At 39.2% G+C, this 17,096-nt stretch overlaps 1 protein-coding gene across 1 annotated transcript; it reads right to left on the bottom strand.

Moving 5' to 3' along the window:
• Nucleotides 1–101: 101 nt before the first annotated feature.
• Nucleotides 102–16,070, bottom strand: MYEF2 (myelin expression factor 2). Its single transcript, XM_079318039.1, has 17 exons — nucleotides 15,753–16,070; nucleotides 11,181–11,410; nucleotides 9,925–9,977; nucleotides 8,652–8,659; nucleotides 8,447–8,540; nucleotides 7,379–7,570; nucleotides 6,578–6,731; nucleotides 6,125–6,174; nucleotides 5,975–6,038; nucleotides 5,716–5,817; nucleotides 5,461–5,511; nucleotides 5,317–5,385; nucleotides 4,940–5,038; nucleotides 2,640–2,711; nucleotides 1,226–1,428; nucleotides 1,064–1,115; nucleotides 102–634 (listed from the first exon to the last, which is right to left on the bottom strand). The coding sequence occupies exons 1-17, from the start codon at nucleotides 15,953–15,955 to the stop codon at nucleotides 471–473; spliced, it is 1,860 nt and encodes a 619-aa protein (XP_079174165.1). The 5' UTR covers nucleotides 15,956–16,070; the 3' UTR covers nucleotides 102–470.
• Nucleotides 16,071–17,096: the final 1,026 nt, after the last annotated feature.

Genomic DNA, 17,096 nt, shown 5'->3' with positions numbered 1-17,096 from the left:
AAAAAGACATCTACTTTTTACATTACAATGTTGATACACACTGGAAGGGAAAAAAAAAAAATCAGAAAACACTAAATAAATCCCACTATGCAATCTGGAGATTAACAGAGAAAATGGCTTATTTTATTAAAAACAGTATAACCATTCATTTAAACTGAATGACTAGAGACACTTGGCCTAATTTTCCAAAGGCACTGAGCATCCAAAGAATCCCCAGTCTGTAGGGACCTGCAGGTGCTCAGTGCCTCTAAAAAAACAACAAAAATCAGGCAAATTGTCTTTAAAAACCAAACATAGTAAGATTCAGTTAACAAGAATCACAGTATATTAAACACTATACTGTTAAAGGCTGGTGGGATTTAAAAGTTCCTTTTTACAGCTTTTGTAAGCATACAATGTTACTAAAAATGACTTACTAAGATAGAGAAGCTAAACAGACATAGGAATGTTCCTGAACACACAGTTTTAAATTATGCATTGCGATCCAAGCGGACATCAATTTCTCTGCCACTGATTTTTATGCCGTTCATTATCCTACAGGCCTTTTCAGCAGATTCTGGTGAGTCAAATCTGACTGTTCCACAGCCCTTTGATTTTCCATTCTCCATTTTTATTTCTGCAAACATTACATGACCTGAATAAATAAGTTAAACAGCAGTTATTTCAAGTCCTCAGTGTACTAACAACTTAAAGAACTCAGAAGAGATAAAAAAACATTTACAAGTATAATCTAGGGGAACATATTAAATTGGCACTTTCAGACTGATGGTACATTCACTTATTTAGGCATGGTAACACAGGACAAAACAGCAGGCAAGAATCCAAATCCAGATCCACTATCTTGAATCTTTCCTAAATTGTGCCTGTATTTGATCTCAAGTTTGAAACAAAGTGTCCTATAAAATTATTTACATAACTCAAGAAAGCTGGGTGAAATAAGAAAGATTAAGCTAGCCAGACTCTTCCTCAGAGTCAGACAACAGTCTTCCTGTTGTTAACTAAAAAGCACCATGTAACACATGAAGTCCATGAGGATGAGCAGGGATAAGGTTCATATACATACCACATTGACTGAATTTCTCCTTTAGCTTCTGCCAGGTCAAGTCAAAAGGAAGCTAGAATAAAAAAGTATTATTGATAACAAAATATTACAATGAGAATAAGAGCATGTAATCAAGCATACACACAAAATACACTTGTGGTTTCTATATATTTCACTGCTTACATTTCTCACAAATATCTGGTTGCCTTTAGAGCCTAATCTCTCTCTCATGCCACTTCCCATTGGGCCAGGCACAAATCCTCGATCCATGTCCATGTTCCTGTCCAGGCCTCCACCCATGGCTGGTCCCATTCGATCAAAACCGGAACCCATCCGATCCATCCCCATTCCTCCAGCCATATTGTTCATGCCACCCATTCCACCACCTACACAGAGAAACACATGGAGGATAAAATAAAATCTCCTTTTAGTAATTTACACACAAGTATCTGGTATAAAATAAAGTTCTTGTGTCAGGAGAAGAACAACTTTATTAAAACTGTTGTAATATAAACCGTAACATATACATGCGTGGTGATTTATCAAGGAGCATGGCTATTATTTTAAGACAAAGTATTACAAGATACAGGGTGTCAGTTCTAAAACAACAGTAAAATCAAACTGCATCAAGCTATTAGTCATACCATCTAATGTAGCAAAATGTTGAGCACAAGAATTCAGATTTAAAGTCTGTCTTGTTTAATTAATTTAAACAGGATCTTTACCAAAAAGATCAAATAAATAAATAACCATGATACAAGTAATTTGACCAGGTACACTATTTTTTTATTTGGCTTCCTGCATTTATATTCAGCTTTACTTAATGCAGCCATACCCACACCTAATTACAAAATCTTCTAGAGAAGGCTTTTTGTCGAGAAAGAGAATTTACTGCAAGTACTGAAAAGAGCATGAACTTTCCTATATGTCATGGTTTAAAACTCAATAAAAAGTACATACATGGAATAAAATATACTGATTTATTATATATAAGGAACTAAGAGCAATAGCATTCAAATACTATAATATTTCTGGATTTATAATTAAAAATTAATGTACAGTAAAACTACCAAGATCATTCATGAAGGACCCTCTCTTTAAGCCTTATGCCTTGTAAGATTGGTACTAGCAGGATTTTATTTTCTTGTCTGCTCTAGCCTGAGGAACTCAGAGTTGCTGCAATACAAACTCAGTATTGGAGCTTTGCACAAAATACGGGTGATAATCTGAAATTCAAGGCTGATTTTTTATTCCAATGACAGATTACTGAGGTTCAGCTTCATGAACTCAAATAACTCTGCCTGTCTTTTTTCTGAAACACAAATTTAGTTTAATCACTTCTCCCTCCAAACTAGAAGTTGAAACCATTCCAAATCCAAGATTAAGTAAGGGAAAGACTGTATTAACTAGTTTTCCTCTGAACTTTTACCTCAACAAAACAGCTTTGAAAACTGTTAGACTTGTCACATGCAACAGAATTCTACTTCCATCAACAGCAAAACACTACACTACAGGAAGTTCCTCTGATACAAGTAGCTGTACACGGTATTGTTACATTGCCTATGCATTTATGTTCTATTGAAACAAGTTAACCTACTCATTCCAGATCTTACTGGGCCCATGCTAGGTGCTCCCATTCCTCCTGCAAAAACACCAATCATTGCACCACCTAAACAGAGAAAAATAATGAAGTGACATACGCTGAAACCACCAGTTAGTGAAAAAAACAACACACACTAATGAAGTGCACTGATCTCAACGTTACCTGGCAATATTCTTCTATAAGGGCACTTTAATGTGTGCCTTTACTATACAAACTAAACAGGAAAATCTAGTAAGTCAAATTAGTTTCTCCTTTTCTACTACAGGATTTAAGCTACTCTGATTTCTTTCTAGCTTTTCTCCCCTCTGACAGCCTGCCAGCACCACAACATGATAAAACTAAATGGGCCATTTCCCACATTGGGAAGAACAACCTCAAAACTCAAAGCTTCATCTGATATGAACTTGATATATCAAAAGTCAACAGTTCTGCTGCAAATCAAACATCTTGAATTCCACTCTGATACTACAGCCCAATCAAAGATGCCTTCCCTGATTTCAAGGTTACTAAAACCAAATGCCTTCACAGTATTTCTTTTTAAGATACCATTAACCTAAATATTGTAACAGGAGTACATTAGAGCCTTCCCTGATCAAACATGATATCTATTTCAAGTCCCTACAGTTTCCTTCCATTATTTAAGGTTAGGCTGGAAATCTCTAATCTTGGTTCTCAGGACAGTACTCAAATGGCCAGATCACTGACAGATTGTAAACTGAAGCTTGCTGGAACTACTGAATGAAAGATGTCCACATCAGTTTCTGACAGTGGCCATGTTCACGAATTTCTAAAACAACGTGTTACCAGAAAACTCAGAAGCCTGCTGCTTGCAGAAACATTTATAACTGAAGTGGCATTTTAACTCAGGCAACAGATGTTTATGCAAGTAGCCAGACTGATAGCATACATTTGATTTCTAAAACATTCATTCCAAGGCATTAAGACTAGCTCAAAGGATGTGCTTATTATGTTTTTACCACTTCTACACAATTATCAGTATTGAAGAGAAACACACAACAGTTACCCTTTGCTATGACTTGCCTCAACAAATATTTTTTTTATTAAATAAATTAATTAATAAATCAACTTTTAGACCATATGAACCTTATGCTCTTAGAAGTTCTTCTCTTTCAAGGAGGTGAATTAAGGGAAAGGAAAAGTACAAGAAACAGGGAAGAGGATGAACAGCTGTCTCCTATTCTGTGTTCACTTTTGGGCCCCTTACAACAAGAAGGACAGAGAGGTGCTGGAGTGTGTCCAGAAAAGGGCAACAAAGCTGACCATGGCTCTAGAGCACAAGCCTTGTGAAGAATGGCTGAGGGAACTGCGGTGCTCAGCCTGGACAGAAAGAGCCTCAGGGAGGACCTTTGTGCTCTCTGTAACTACCTGAAAGGAGGTTGCAGAGATATGGGGGCCAATCTCTTCTACCAAGTAAGCAACAGAACAAGAAAAAATGTCCCCAAGTTAAACCAGGGAGGTTTGGATACTAGGAAAAAATGTTTCATAGGAAGAGTTGTCAATCATACAAACAGGCTGACCAACAAAGTGGTGGAGTCACCATCCCTAAAGGGATTTAAAAGACAAGTACATGTGGCTCTTGGTGACCTGGTTTAATGGTGGACTTAAGCAGGACTCAGTAATCTTTTCCAGCCTAAGTGATTCTGTGATTCATCCAGGTAACAGCATAGTAAAAAGTGCAAGAAGGCTCTACTGTTGAGCTCTTCCATGCCTCTGAAGATGGAAGAGTAACTCATTTGAGGCAACCCCACTGCCAAAAGACATCATCTATACACAAAATAATGCTAGCTCAGTTACAGAAGAGGCCAATAAATACCATTCTGAGCTGTATGAGCTCAGAAGGCAGGACAAAAACTGAAGGCACCAAAATCCAACACTCCTGTCCAATGCTACCTGATGTGAGGCAAAAACAGTATTATACCTTGCATTTGCAAAACAGGCTTATGGAAATTACAAAGGTTGTAAATGGACAGCATGTTCAGGATTATCCAAAGCATATACTTCAACACCCTAAAGATTTAATATACCACAAAATATACAGTATGAAGGTAAATGCTTTCCTCAGATATCTTATTCCATTTATATTTTAGAGAGGGGAAAAAACCCTCCACACCTGAACCTCTGTCTTAAGTGGTAACTGTAATGAACACTCAGATTACATCCTCACAGTAATGACTGGGGGAGAAGGCACAGAAGATGGCCAAATTAAACCAGGTCTCCTCTTCTAGCAAAATTCTTCCAGTACTATGTCACAGAAAATTTAACAGTTACCATACCCATCCTTCCAAAAGACTCTCCAAAACCACGGTTCAATGCCATGTCACCACGACCAAATTCTCTTTCCATGTTTGCTCCCATTCCACCACGAAACATTTCTGTAAAGAACAAAGAAAAAAAACAGGAATATTCTGTTATTTACATCTAAGTTGATGTTCCTACAATGCTTGTTTCACAGCTGCTTGTTTAAATAGAAGTGAGTCTAATGCACAAGTCAGAGGTACCTATTACACACTAAACTCTCCTGCCAGTTCCTAGGTCTCCACTCATGCAGCTACTTCATTTGAACTCAGCCATATTACCCACTCTAAACAGAGAGCTTTTAATAAATAAATATTGACAAAACAATAGGTGCACAGGAACAGTGTTCAACTACCTCCCATTCGGTTGACTCCAAATCCTCCCATGTTAGGCATTCCTTCCATTCCACGAAATCCAGGAAGTCCTGTAAAATAAGGAAAAGTGTTTTCTATACAGTATTAAAAAAAATATTTAATGCAAAAAACTTCATTGCACGTACCGCCTCCCATTCTACTCATTCCACCAAATCCTGGGCCGTCTATTCCCATACCTTTAAACCAAAAAGATAAACAATACTTAGTATACCTTAATGGATTTTTAAAAAGCCAGACAGAGTTAAAATCTCAAAAGCAAACTACACAAGGCTTGCTTTGTCAAAAGTCTGACATTTTTCCAAACGCAAAAATGACAATTTTAAACTTTTAAATTTTTAAACTAGCTCTGTATAACTTAAAAATGAAGAATATGTATTTACCTCCTGGACCCATGCTCCCCATTCCACCACCCATGCTCAGCTGTGTTGCACTGATGGGCTGTCCACCTGGGCCAAGTCCCATACCAATGCCACCAAGACCACCTCAAAAACAACAACAACAAAAAAGTAAGTATTATCAGAAGAGAGACTTTCCTCTGTATCATAGAGACCACAGTAAGCAAAAGTATTACTAAACTATACCAGAAAATGGAACACCATATACTAAGTGCAAGGAGTAGAAAAGAGAGCATGCACTCACGAGGTAATTGTGAGCTTTTGCTGTCCACAACACGGAAGTCTTCATGAGGAACTGATTTGTCATCCTGATAGAAAACAAAAATGTTACGCTATGATCTTTACAACGTCTTGGCAGAGACATATAAAGTAGAGAGAAATGAAAGCAACTTGCCATTTTTACATGCATGGGTCTATCAAACAGGAATTGCCCATTGAACATAGCTGAAGAAATGCAAGTCAAGGAATCTTAAGAAGGCCATTTTAACTGTTTCTGAAGAACCAATGGAATAACTTCCTGTATCTCTGTACAATTACTATAACTTATCTTTCCCTACCTTATCTTCAGAAACCCAATTCAAGGGCCAGAAGATGCAATACATGCTGTTAGGTACATTAGTTTCACAATTGCCACACTGCCGGCCATTTTAATTTTGTTCAACATCATGAGGAACTTCTGGAATTTAGTAGCAAATTCAGTCATTACTAATGTGATCTGCACAGTATTACACTCTAGTCCCTGTATCATAGCTAGAAGGCAAACAGGCACCATTTGCCAATCTACATATTACAGAACCATTAAAGACTAATCAATATATGACCAATTATATTTCAAAACCAAGGATACATATTGCTTGAACAGCTTCAATTGCTTGTTCAAAGGTAACTGTTCCCATTCCTCGACTCTTGCCATCTTTATCTTCTTTGATGTCTGCACGCTTCACAGTTCCAGCAATGCTGAATACCTCCTTCAGTTTCTTCCAGCCAACTTTGAAGTCAAGCTTAAACACAGATATACATCAGTGATTTCAGTGCATATCTCTGTTCTGCCATTACATTTAGAAAAGACTTTCTGCATTGCTGTTAACTCTTCATTGACAAAATGCTTGATATCTGTAAATACTTGAGATTTTGTAATATACGCACACTGCGTCAAAGTCCAAAAAGTCAACACTTTATTGCATGCATGTCTTTTACTATAATTAACACACTACCATTGGGTTGGTTCTTGAGAAGAGCAGCTGTAATTCCACAAGACATCAGACAAATACAGTTGTCTTTTGTGCTAATAAAGCACTTGAACCACTGTATTTGTTGGAACTTTATTGTGTTAGTCTAAAGTAACTAGCGAGATAAACTGAAGTACATATTTAATAAAAAAATGAAATGCAATTGTAAATAGTGAAAAGATGTATAAAATATTTTTGAATCAACAGATGACTGCAATACTTAGAAGTGCATGTCAGTCTCAAGATTTTAATGTTATCTTTCTATGTCCAAAATCTGAACACATAGCCAATATTTTCACTGAATATACTAACTATGAACTATTTCCAACCTCCTCTTTATATTAAAATTGAACTACACAGGTATAAGATGCCTGATCAAGATCAAACATTAAAGTTATAAAATACAGTTTTAAGCTTACATTAGCAACAAAAATAGTGGTTCCAAGCCTGCCTGCTTGCAAATTACTGATAACCTCAGGAGGAATGTTTGGATTATTGAGAATAGAAGGTGGTAAATTCATCATTCCAGGTGCTGTATCAGGTCCATGTCCTCCTGGAAACTGCCCTCCTCCCCGCTGCAGTGCCCTACGAGCATGTTCCCCTTCAGGATCCTGAAATGTGGGCACAAACAAAACCATTTAACCATCAACAACTGCACTGGCAACAAACAAAATGGTACTGTTTGAAATTCTGCATAAGCCCATCAAAATTATCAACTAAGAAATACGCTTGTCCACATCAGAGGGATCATGAACTGAATTAGCATGGAGACCTAATTCCCTCACCTCTAGAGGTGGGTCCTTTCAGATGAGGGTTGAGGCATATTGGCAAAGCACTTGTTGAGGAAGCGTGCACTGCCACTTCACATGCTGTACCTGGCCTATGGACAAGTAGAAAAGATTTCAAACTAAAGGACTGTCAGTCTCGAACTTTCTTCCAAGAACTGAATTAATTTAATTAGGTGGTGGTTTTGTATTGTTTATTAATACCATTATTAAAATTGTAACAGAACAGGAAGAACTGCATCAGATGCCATCACATACTACAGCAATACAATAGAAAAGTTGACATTAGTTCACTTTCCAGAGAGGTCAACTTCTCTATTTCCAGCCCCATTTTTGCACATATGTAGTGGTCTAATAATTAGCTCATTCTGTGCAACATTTTTAAGCAGGTAAGCAATGTAAACATAGAATGACTTAGGTTGGAAAAGATCTGATGACACTAAGGTAAGAGAGTATAAAGTAAAGTTGTTTTAACAAAAAACAGCATTAGATTATTTTGACTTTAGGACATAGTTTTTGTCAGTTTACTTGGCATAGTACCCAACCTCCTGCAAGCCAACAGGCAGTTCAGCCCATTAATAAAATTTCACAAAAAATGAAACTGGAAATTACATATGAAAGGTTCTCAAAACACTTTATGGTCATCTCAGGAGCTTTAATATCTTCCCTACTTCAAATTCCAAACAGCAGCAATAAACATACCTCTTTTATATTCAAGGGTCTTCCACTAAGATCGTATTTGTTCATAGTGTCTAATGCCTTCTTAACAAATTCTTCATCTTTGAATTCAACCACACTTAGAAAGAGATCAAAACATTTAGAGTATTAAAATAAAGTTTAACATGCCAAAACTAATACAACGTTTGAATAGCAATGTGCTTCTACACACATAAAAAAAGAAACTTACCCACAACCCTGTATCCACGAGATTTGTCATCATATGTAAAGAGAAAACAAGCAAAAAAACAAGAAGTCAGTCAGCACACATGACAGAGCAATGAAGATTCCAGTTAAAGATCCCAGCTCACTTTTAAGTAACTACACAAGTTATTTTCAGCTTCAAAACCCATAATATATGCTCTTTAGTGGTAGCCAATCTGAATTTCTCCTGCTTTCTCAGCATACATACCGTTCAAATGCAAGAGAATACATTGTCTCTTACACTCTTTGAGTCAAACCACAATTGGAAAAATGCCACACAGATCCATGTAAGGACAACTGGGAAAAGGAGGTGGGAGGGAAAGGGTGGAAAGAAAATAACCCCAAACATAACCAAAAACCAATCAAGACACTCATCATGTCATTAAAAGCTGTCCACTAACTACAAAATTCAAATCTACCCACATCAAGTACACCACTACAATGAAAAAGCAGTCTGCATACCTCTCCAGTACTACAGCATAATTGAGAAATTGCCTTATAAGAAAATAACCTTATTGACTGCACCAGCATCCTTCTAATAAAGCAAAGAGTTGAGGATTTCTTTAAATATAGCAAAGCTGACAGCATGTTTTAGTTTTAACAAGTTTTAAAGAAAGTAACTTACAACAATTGATATAACCTCAGTTAAGATTCAAACCTACATTTATAACATTCTCACTGCAGGTTTGGAGCTGCTATTGGCCAAACTTTTGACTATTATTGAGAATCAGAGGAGCTTTAACAATCTTCATTATTAGTGCCTCATTTCAGGCACTCTGTTGGCTACCAACCATCTCCATCCATTTAGTTTTAAGAAAGTAAATACATTAAGCCAGTGTTTAAAAGTACCAATCCTGCAAAGCTGTGAAATCAGGCACTTCACCCAGCAAATTCTTAGCTAACATTTTGTATTTATTGGCCCTAAGAAAGCATATTGCACTAAAATTTAAATAAAATGATTAATTGAACATCCTTTATATGAAACAGATTTGTACCAAGACAAAGGTGTTGGCTAAAAAGAAGAATTAAGTAAATGCCATTTGTTAACATTTACAGAAGTACTTTGTCCCTTACAACCAGCTAGTGAGAGTTACATGAAGGTGTCAGACTACTTCTAATAGAGAATCCTCAAGGCTACCTTAATGAACATCAGTGTAAAAATGAAACTTACTTTCCAATAACTGGTACAGGTATTATACAAAAATAAAACTGCTGAGGAACTTTTAAACCTCTAGCAGATTGTTGCCCACGGCACTTACCCTTGATTTTCCTTCAGCATCCTTAAACAGCTCCACGTATGTAACCTCACCAACTACATAAGACATACAAAGGGAAAATACCAAGAGACAATGCATTTAAACACCAGTATCTTTCTTTACTGTGCCCCTGTGCACAAGTCTACAGAGAATCACCTATTATTCACCAACAATCAAAACCAGACCAACATACCTCCTGTCAATGGCTATATAATTTAGCTAATTTTCAGAAATATGCAGCAGCCACATTCTCAAAAACTAAAAACAAACAACTATATTTAACCTAATTCATACTACAGATCATATTTTGGCCAGTATGATATAGTTGGTGAACAAATTCAGATATACACAGTCCCTTAACCTAACAAATGAAACGTCAACGTTCACTGAAAAGTGTTATATTTATCATCCTACTCACAACACCTGTTTTAAGGTGACTTTCTACCTGAGTATCTTCAATCAAAAGTTTGCCTTCAATAATAACCAAATTTACACATCAAATATTTCACAGCAAGCGACTCACTTTCTAAAGTAGGAAGTTTAAGTAAATCAACCAATCAAATATCACGTCACCTTACAACAGATAAACCAGCAGTTACAGAAGGGGGGGTCTGGCATTTTTCACAGCCTAAAAGCCAAGTGTGCTTTGCATTACTTTTGAAGAATCAATTTTTAAGGGAAACACAGAACTAACTTTTTACAAAATCCATATATTATTTTACCCCAAATTGAAATAACAGTTTTGGGGTAGTCAGATTTCTCCATCAGAACTGCAACAATAGTAACAAGCTTTTATTAAAAAGCTCCAGACAAACAGTCATGGCAGTAGTGACAATGCAGACAAAGTTAATGCCACAGCCAGATTCCACCAAAGAAATACAAAACAACTTTTGAAAGACATCCCTTATTACTCACATTAACACACTTCATGTGTTGCTTAAATACAATAGCCCTTAGAGGAAAAAAAAAAATCTACAAGAACTACAACTAGACAAAACACAATCTCTTTAAGAACTCATGAGGTCATGCATATACTCTCTACTGTCACACCAGAATGGCAGAAGATAGTGAGCACTTCATTTACCCAGCCTACCCTGCAATGCAATTGTCTCGGATGAAAGAGGGGGAAGGGAGATAGATGTACCAAGTAAAGGCCAAAACAAAAAAGTCAAATCAAATCTGTGTGGCTCAAAGGACACATCGGTTGCATTTCAGCCCTATCAGTTTCTGTGTGAAGTGTGTTACAAGGAATAAGTTACCTTTCTCTCTCATCAGGTCTTTAATAGCTTGCCATTTCATGTCATAGGGGATGTTGCTAATAAAAACTCTATTGCGATTGACAGCCTTCTTTTCTCCAGAGCCTGCGTTCTTCTCCTTTGCATAGGGGTGGAATCTGTTCTTGTTTCCAAGAGAAGGGATTGCCTTCGCTTTCGCAAGGAATTTCTCTTTCACAGGTGCTTTCCCTTCTTTTGCTGTCTCATCATTATCCCTACATTAAAAAACAAAAATCCAAACAAAAACACTATTAGTCTTGTGTTGGATCATTAGACTATCTCACTTCCTACCTATATAAATGCATATTTCCTATGCTATTGGAATTCCCAGGATGTCAAATGCTGCTTTTCACATTAGGAAAAATAAATTCATGTTACCAGAGTAATTCCAAAATACTGCTCTATCAAGAACAAAAAAAAATGTTACAATATTAAGCAAAGAATGTACATCTTACTAATTCACTTGCATTCCATTTCACAGAATCATAGAATCCTAGAATGGTTTGGGTTGGAAGGGACCTTAAAGATCACCTAATTCCAAGCCCCCTGCCATAGGCAGGGACATCTTTCACTAAATCAACTTACTCAGGGCTTCATTCAACTTTTAACACTTCCAGGGATGGGGCAACCTGTGCCAGCACATCCTGTCTGTCACGAGTCAGAAAGATGGAACTATGAAACTACTACAAAGCCCAAAACAGAGTGAAAAATCAGCTATAGTGTCCATGCCTTGGTGCTTTGGTCATATTCACAGCTCACTTGGACAAGCTACAGGATATTCACCACGGAAGTGAGAGTAGAAACAGTCTAAGCTTGAGAGCTGAAACAGCTCAGGATGCTTCACTCAATGGAAAAATGACATATCAAAATCAATTCCAATAGGTTCTAAATCAAATTATGTTTTACCTTCTCCATAAATATTTTTATTCACAATTTGTGCCAGACTACTGTTAGACAGAAATTAAAATTCAACTAAGAACAAATATTTTTTCAATTTCCCTGCTTAACACTACTAAAATCTGAAAACTTGTTAAATGCATAGAAAACAGCTGTATTAAGCCATGCTATGAATCTAAAACTAAGTAACTAAGAATTATCCACTAAAAGCAAGGGGGCTGGCCTTCAGTCTTTCAAAACTTCACCAATAGCACCAAAATTCTCCTTTTAATATATTTATTTTTTAGATGAAAATGCAAGAAAATTTGGACTGCCTTCTCTTTTAAGGTAGTCCAAATCTCAGCTTCAGTAAAACCATGCACTTTTAACAGAATTAGAAGAAATATCTCTAACTCTTCAGCACCCTGATATTGTTACTATCACAAGGTCACTTAGCATACTAAAAGAGGCTCAAGATGCCAGAATTGTTACTTTTAAAAAAGAGAACTGATGAATTGGAAGAATCCACACAAATGTGATCCACTCAACAGATGCTACTTAGCACCTTTAACTACACATCACTGTCTACGTAAAGAGAAACTTAAAAAGTACATTTACAGAAACAAGTATTTTTAAAAGCCAGAATTAGCATTTTGAGTTAGAACAATTAGAAGGTGATGTCCTACAGGACTGACAGAATGATTGTGAACCCCCCTTCTTAAATTACATCACTATCTTTACTATACTTCCCACACTTTAGAAGGCTTAGTTTTTATCTCATTTCGACACTTCGGAAGGTTTCAGCCATTTCAGTTTTACAACAACATATGGCAAAAACAGTGATTTTGATTAACAGACAAATTTTTAGCTCTCTGCACAGTCAACAAAACAGAAAGTGGCAGTCCTGTACTCAAAAGTAGATGCAAGGTAAATGTATTACCTATTCAAGCCTGGGCACTTTTCAGGGAGGAGTACATTCAAATACATCTATATTTCTCCCGTTACTTTTTCCCCAATTTTGAAATACTCATATAGTATTAACTTCACAGTCCCTGTGTTTACATGTGGATTAAGAGAGGATTTGCAACTGGGAAATGCACAGATACTCCCCTGGGGCAAGTATTTGTGAAATTTAAAACATCTCAAGTCAACAACATGTTATCTGGTTCAAGCATCCTCCAACGTCCCTCTGCATCATCCCTCCTCCACACCATCCTGTGACAACATAATTCTTGTGTGGCTGTTTAATGAAGTGAAATGAAGGGAACAATGCAGGAACTGGAGGGATTCAGGAAGGAGGCAAAGAGCAGAGTATCAGGTCTTCCAGTCAGATCAGTTCCTTCCAAACCAACCTCATTTGCAAATGCAAAACTCCTGCCCAACGAGACTCGGAGGAAAAATCTGAGTTCTTCCTTAAGTTTTAGGATTAGAGAAATGGATTCTCTTCAGCCTTTTAAGCTCTTTCCTGCTTAAAGGATTATGAAACAGCCCCTTGGTGCTCAATGTAGTGCACAGGATGAGACAGGTCTCCAAATATGGAATCCAGAGGCCCTGCAAGACCTGGCTGCACAAATCAGTAAAAAGCATAGAAGATACAAGCCTGGCATAAACTCCTGAATCTGGTAAATAAAGCAACACTGCACTTGGTCTGAGAATCACAGCTGCTGAAAATAGAGGATTAATTAAAGAAACAATCCTTCTTGCAAAACTCATCTGCCAAAACTAACACAGGCCAGTGAACAGGCCGAAGGCAGAGATTCTTTTACAACTCTTACCCTCCTCCTTGAATATAAAAATAATTTCAATCAAAAAATACATTCAAAGCAATGTCACATTAGTAACCTGCAGACTACAGAAAAGACAGACTCCGAAATTATGAACAGACATTTTCATAGGGAAAAACAACAGTAATTTCTAATCTTTACCTTTTGTATGAGCGACACATTACGTATATTAAATTAATATTTGCCTGTGAAATCACAAAAGTTCTTTTAAAAAACTACATATGCACATTGATTTGAAAGACCAATTACACATTTTGGAAAAGCAAAAGCTTTTGAACTTTCCATAAAGTTTTAAAGACAAAAGACAAGCTTTCCACATGAAAAATAGAAGCCTAAAAATAATAATCACAAGATGTATCAACATGAAAGCCCTAAAACTTGATATTTTTTTAAACAAACTTCTACTCCCCTCCTCTCAAGTGTCCAGAATAAGATAAGCAGACAAAAAAATGGAAGTTCACATGTGATTCCAAAGCACATGGATCACTTTAGATTTGTTGTGCTGAACAGTTCCACTGCCCAATACAAAAAACTGAGGAAAGTGTGCAAACTGAGCCAGTCTCCAGTTAAATGAATGCTCAACAAACCAGGTTAATGAAATACTTTTTTAAAAGTAATATATTTCATGTACAAACTAACAGCTTAATCCTTTGTACACCAATTTGGGGGAAGACTAGAAACTGTATGTGAAAGAATAAGATTTGTACCTCTGTTACCAAGAATCCTCATTACTTTCAAATTTCAAGTTGTGACTTCTACCATGTAGAACGACTGTGATTTTTCATTTGCTTGTGAAGTTTTGGAGGGAAGATATTGTGGACAGGAGGGATACAGAGAAAATATTTCATTTCAACAGTAGCAATCTCAAAAGGCAATAAAATCTATATGCCCAAAAGAGGCAAAAGGGTGACAATCATCCTGTGAAAATTCTGATCTGTGCAGTTTGGAACCTGAGAGCCAGACTAGGGGGAAAAATCAAATCCACAAATTCTTCTTCGCAGTAAAGCACAATTTATAGCTTGTAAACTAAACTAAATTTTACAGAGAGTCAAGTAAAGGGATGAAGTACATCTTTATTCCTCCAGCTTTATATTGAAGATGATCCCATGATGCGTTTTTTTAAACACAACAGTATCAGAGCAGGGCTTCTCAGAACATGCCAAAACTTCACAGACACCAAGAGCTTTGATGTACTGTAACAGTAAGTCTACTGTAAATGTATTTTCCCTCCAAGATCTGATTGAGATTGGAAGAGATATTGAAATTCCAACGATCTGCGGCCAAAACCTAGTTCATGTAGAGTGGCAACCCTCAAAGCCTGATACCAAGAACAACCACGCACACGAAGTTATTCATGGTATTGTTCTAGAGAGCTGGTGGTTCCAGCTCCCTGGAACTACTTGCTTTTAGACCTACTATACAAGGCACAATTTTACATACTCCTTGTATGAAAACGAGTTTCCAAGAAAACTTCGTGCGTGCATGTGCGGGGTTTGTTTTTAGAAAGTAAATTACTATAAGGCTGTCTCACCATTCTCACGTAAACAAAGACTAGTTCAAAGGCTTTACAAATAACACCGTTTCAGCAAGAGTGAATACGCAAACAGCACCAGGAGCGATGCGGAACGCTGCTGGAAGAGTGTCCCGTGGGAGCCGGGGCTCGGAGCGCAGCCCCGCAGCGCGCTGCCCTCAGGCCGGCCCGGCCCCGCGCCCGGCCCCGCGCCCCGCCGAGCTCCGGCCCGGCCGTGCCCCGGCCCCGCGCCCCGCCGAGCTCCGGCCCGGCCGTGCCCCGGCCCCGCGGAGGAGGAGCCACGGGGGCGGGGGGGTCCGGCCGCCTCCTCCCGCCGCACCCCGGCCGCGCAGCCCCCGCCACCCTCCCGGCCCTGCCCTCACACACATTTTGACGCCATTTGCGCTGCCCGCGCCGCTACCGGGTGCCGCGGCCGCCGCCTCCGCCTCCTCATCCTGCGGCGGCTGTTGCGGCGTCTGTTGCTGCGGTGCCGGCTGCTGCTGTTGCTGCGGCGGCGGCTGTGGCGCCTGGCCGGCCGCCTCCTCGGCTCGGCGCGGCGCGGCCGCCTCCGCCCTGTCGCTCTCCGCCATCTCGTGCCGGGCCGCGGCCCAGCGACCGCCGGTTTGAAACGGGCCCGAGCGCCTCGGCCTCGCCGCGCCGCGCCGCGCCAACTCTCGCGAGAGCGCCGCTCGCGGCCGGGGGAGGGCGCGCGCGCCGAGGCTTTGCGCGTTGCCGTGGCGACCGCCCGGCCGCCATGGGCGCGCTGCGCCTCACGGCGCCGAATCGCTCAGGCGCAGAACAGCCCGGGTGGGAAAGATCTCTGAGATCTTCAAGTCCACCCTTTGATATAGCACTGCTAAGTACACCGCCAAGTCAACTCCCCAAGTGCCACATCTTAATGTCTTTTAAATCCCTCCTGCAATGGTGACACCACTGCTTCCCCGAACAGCCTGTGCCAGTGACAACACGTTCCGTGAAGAAATTTTTCTTAATGTCCAACCTAAACCTCCTCTGGTGCAAGTTCAGGCCATTTCCTATCACTTTATCACTTGTTTCATGGGAGATGAGACCGACTCCCACCTGGCTTCATCCTGCTTTCAGGCAGTTGTAGAAACCAATAATGTCCCTCCTGAGCCTCCTTTTCTCCAGGCTGAACATTCCCCCAGATACTCTTTACAAGACTTATGCTCCAGATGCTTAATGAGCTCCAATGCCATTCTCTGGACACACTTCTGCACCTCAATGTCCTTCTTGTTGTGAAAGGCCCAAAACTAAACACAGGATTCACTGTGGAACCTCACAGTGTGAGTAGAGGGGGATGATCGCTGTTCTAGTCCTGCTGGCCACACCATTTCTGAATCAAAAAATCTTGTATGGTCTTTCTCCAAACATTTCAGTACGCCCCTTATCATTAAGAAGATCCCTACAATCATCGTGAACTGAAGGCTCCCAAATTCTGAAGGATCGGGACACAAACCAACCCTTAACTTGTGTTGAGACAGCTCAGATCAAATATGGAATCACAGAATATGCTGAGTGGAAAGGGACTTGTCAGGCAGGATCATCCAGTCCAACTCCTGGTCCTGCACAAAACAGCCCAAGAGTCACACCGTGTGCCCAAGAGCATTGTCCAAACACTCCTGGAACTTTCTCAGACTTGGTGCTGTAACCACTTCCCCGAGGAGGCTGTTCCAGTGCTCAACCATCCTCTGGGTGAAAAACCTTCTCCTG

Source organism: Erithacus rubecula (genome assembly GCF_903797595.1).
Source record: "Erithacus rubecula genome assembly, chromosome: 14".
Classification (NCBI taxonomy): Eukaryota; Metazoa; Chordata; class Aves; order Passeriformes; family Muscicapidae; genus Erithacus; species Erithacus rubecula.
The sequence above is the reverse complement of the archived record's forward strand: the minus strand, read 5'-3'. Positions and strand labels throughout refer to the sequence as shown.

What these genes read in the sequence shown, in the direction of transcription:
- MYEF2 (XM_079318039.1), bottom strand. Translation starts at nt 15,955, where the DNA reads ATGGCGGAGAGCGACAGGGCGGAGGCGGCCGCGCCGCGCCGAGCCGAG. An exon ending in AGCGCAAATGGCGTCAAAAT is followed by an intron (nt 11,411 to 15,752) that starts GTGTGTGAGGGC and finishes TTTTTAATGTAG; the next exon opens with GGATAATGATGAGACAGCAA. An exon ending in AGACCTGATGAGAGAGAAAG is followed by an intron (nt 9,978 to 11,180) that starts GTAACTTATTCC and finishes TGTCTTATGTAG; the next exon opens with TTGGTGAGGTTACATACGTG.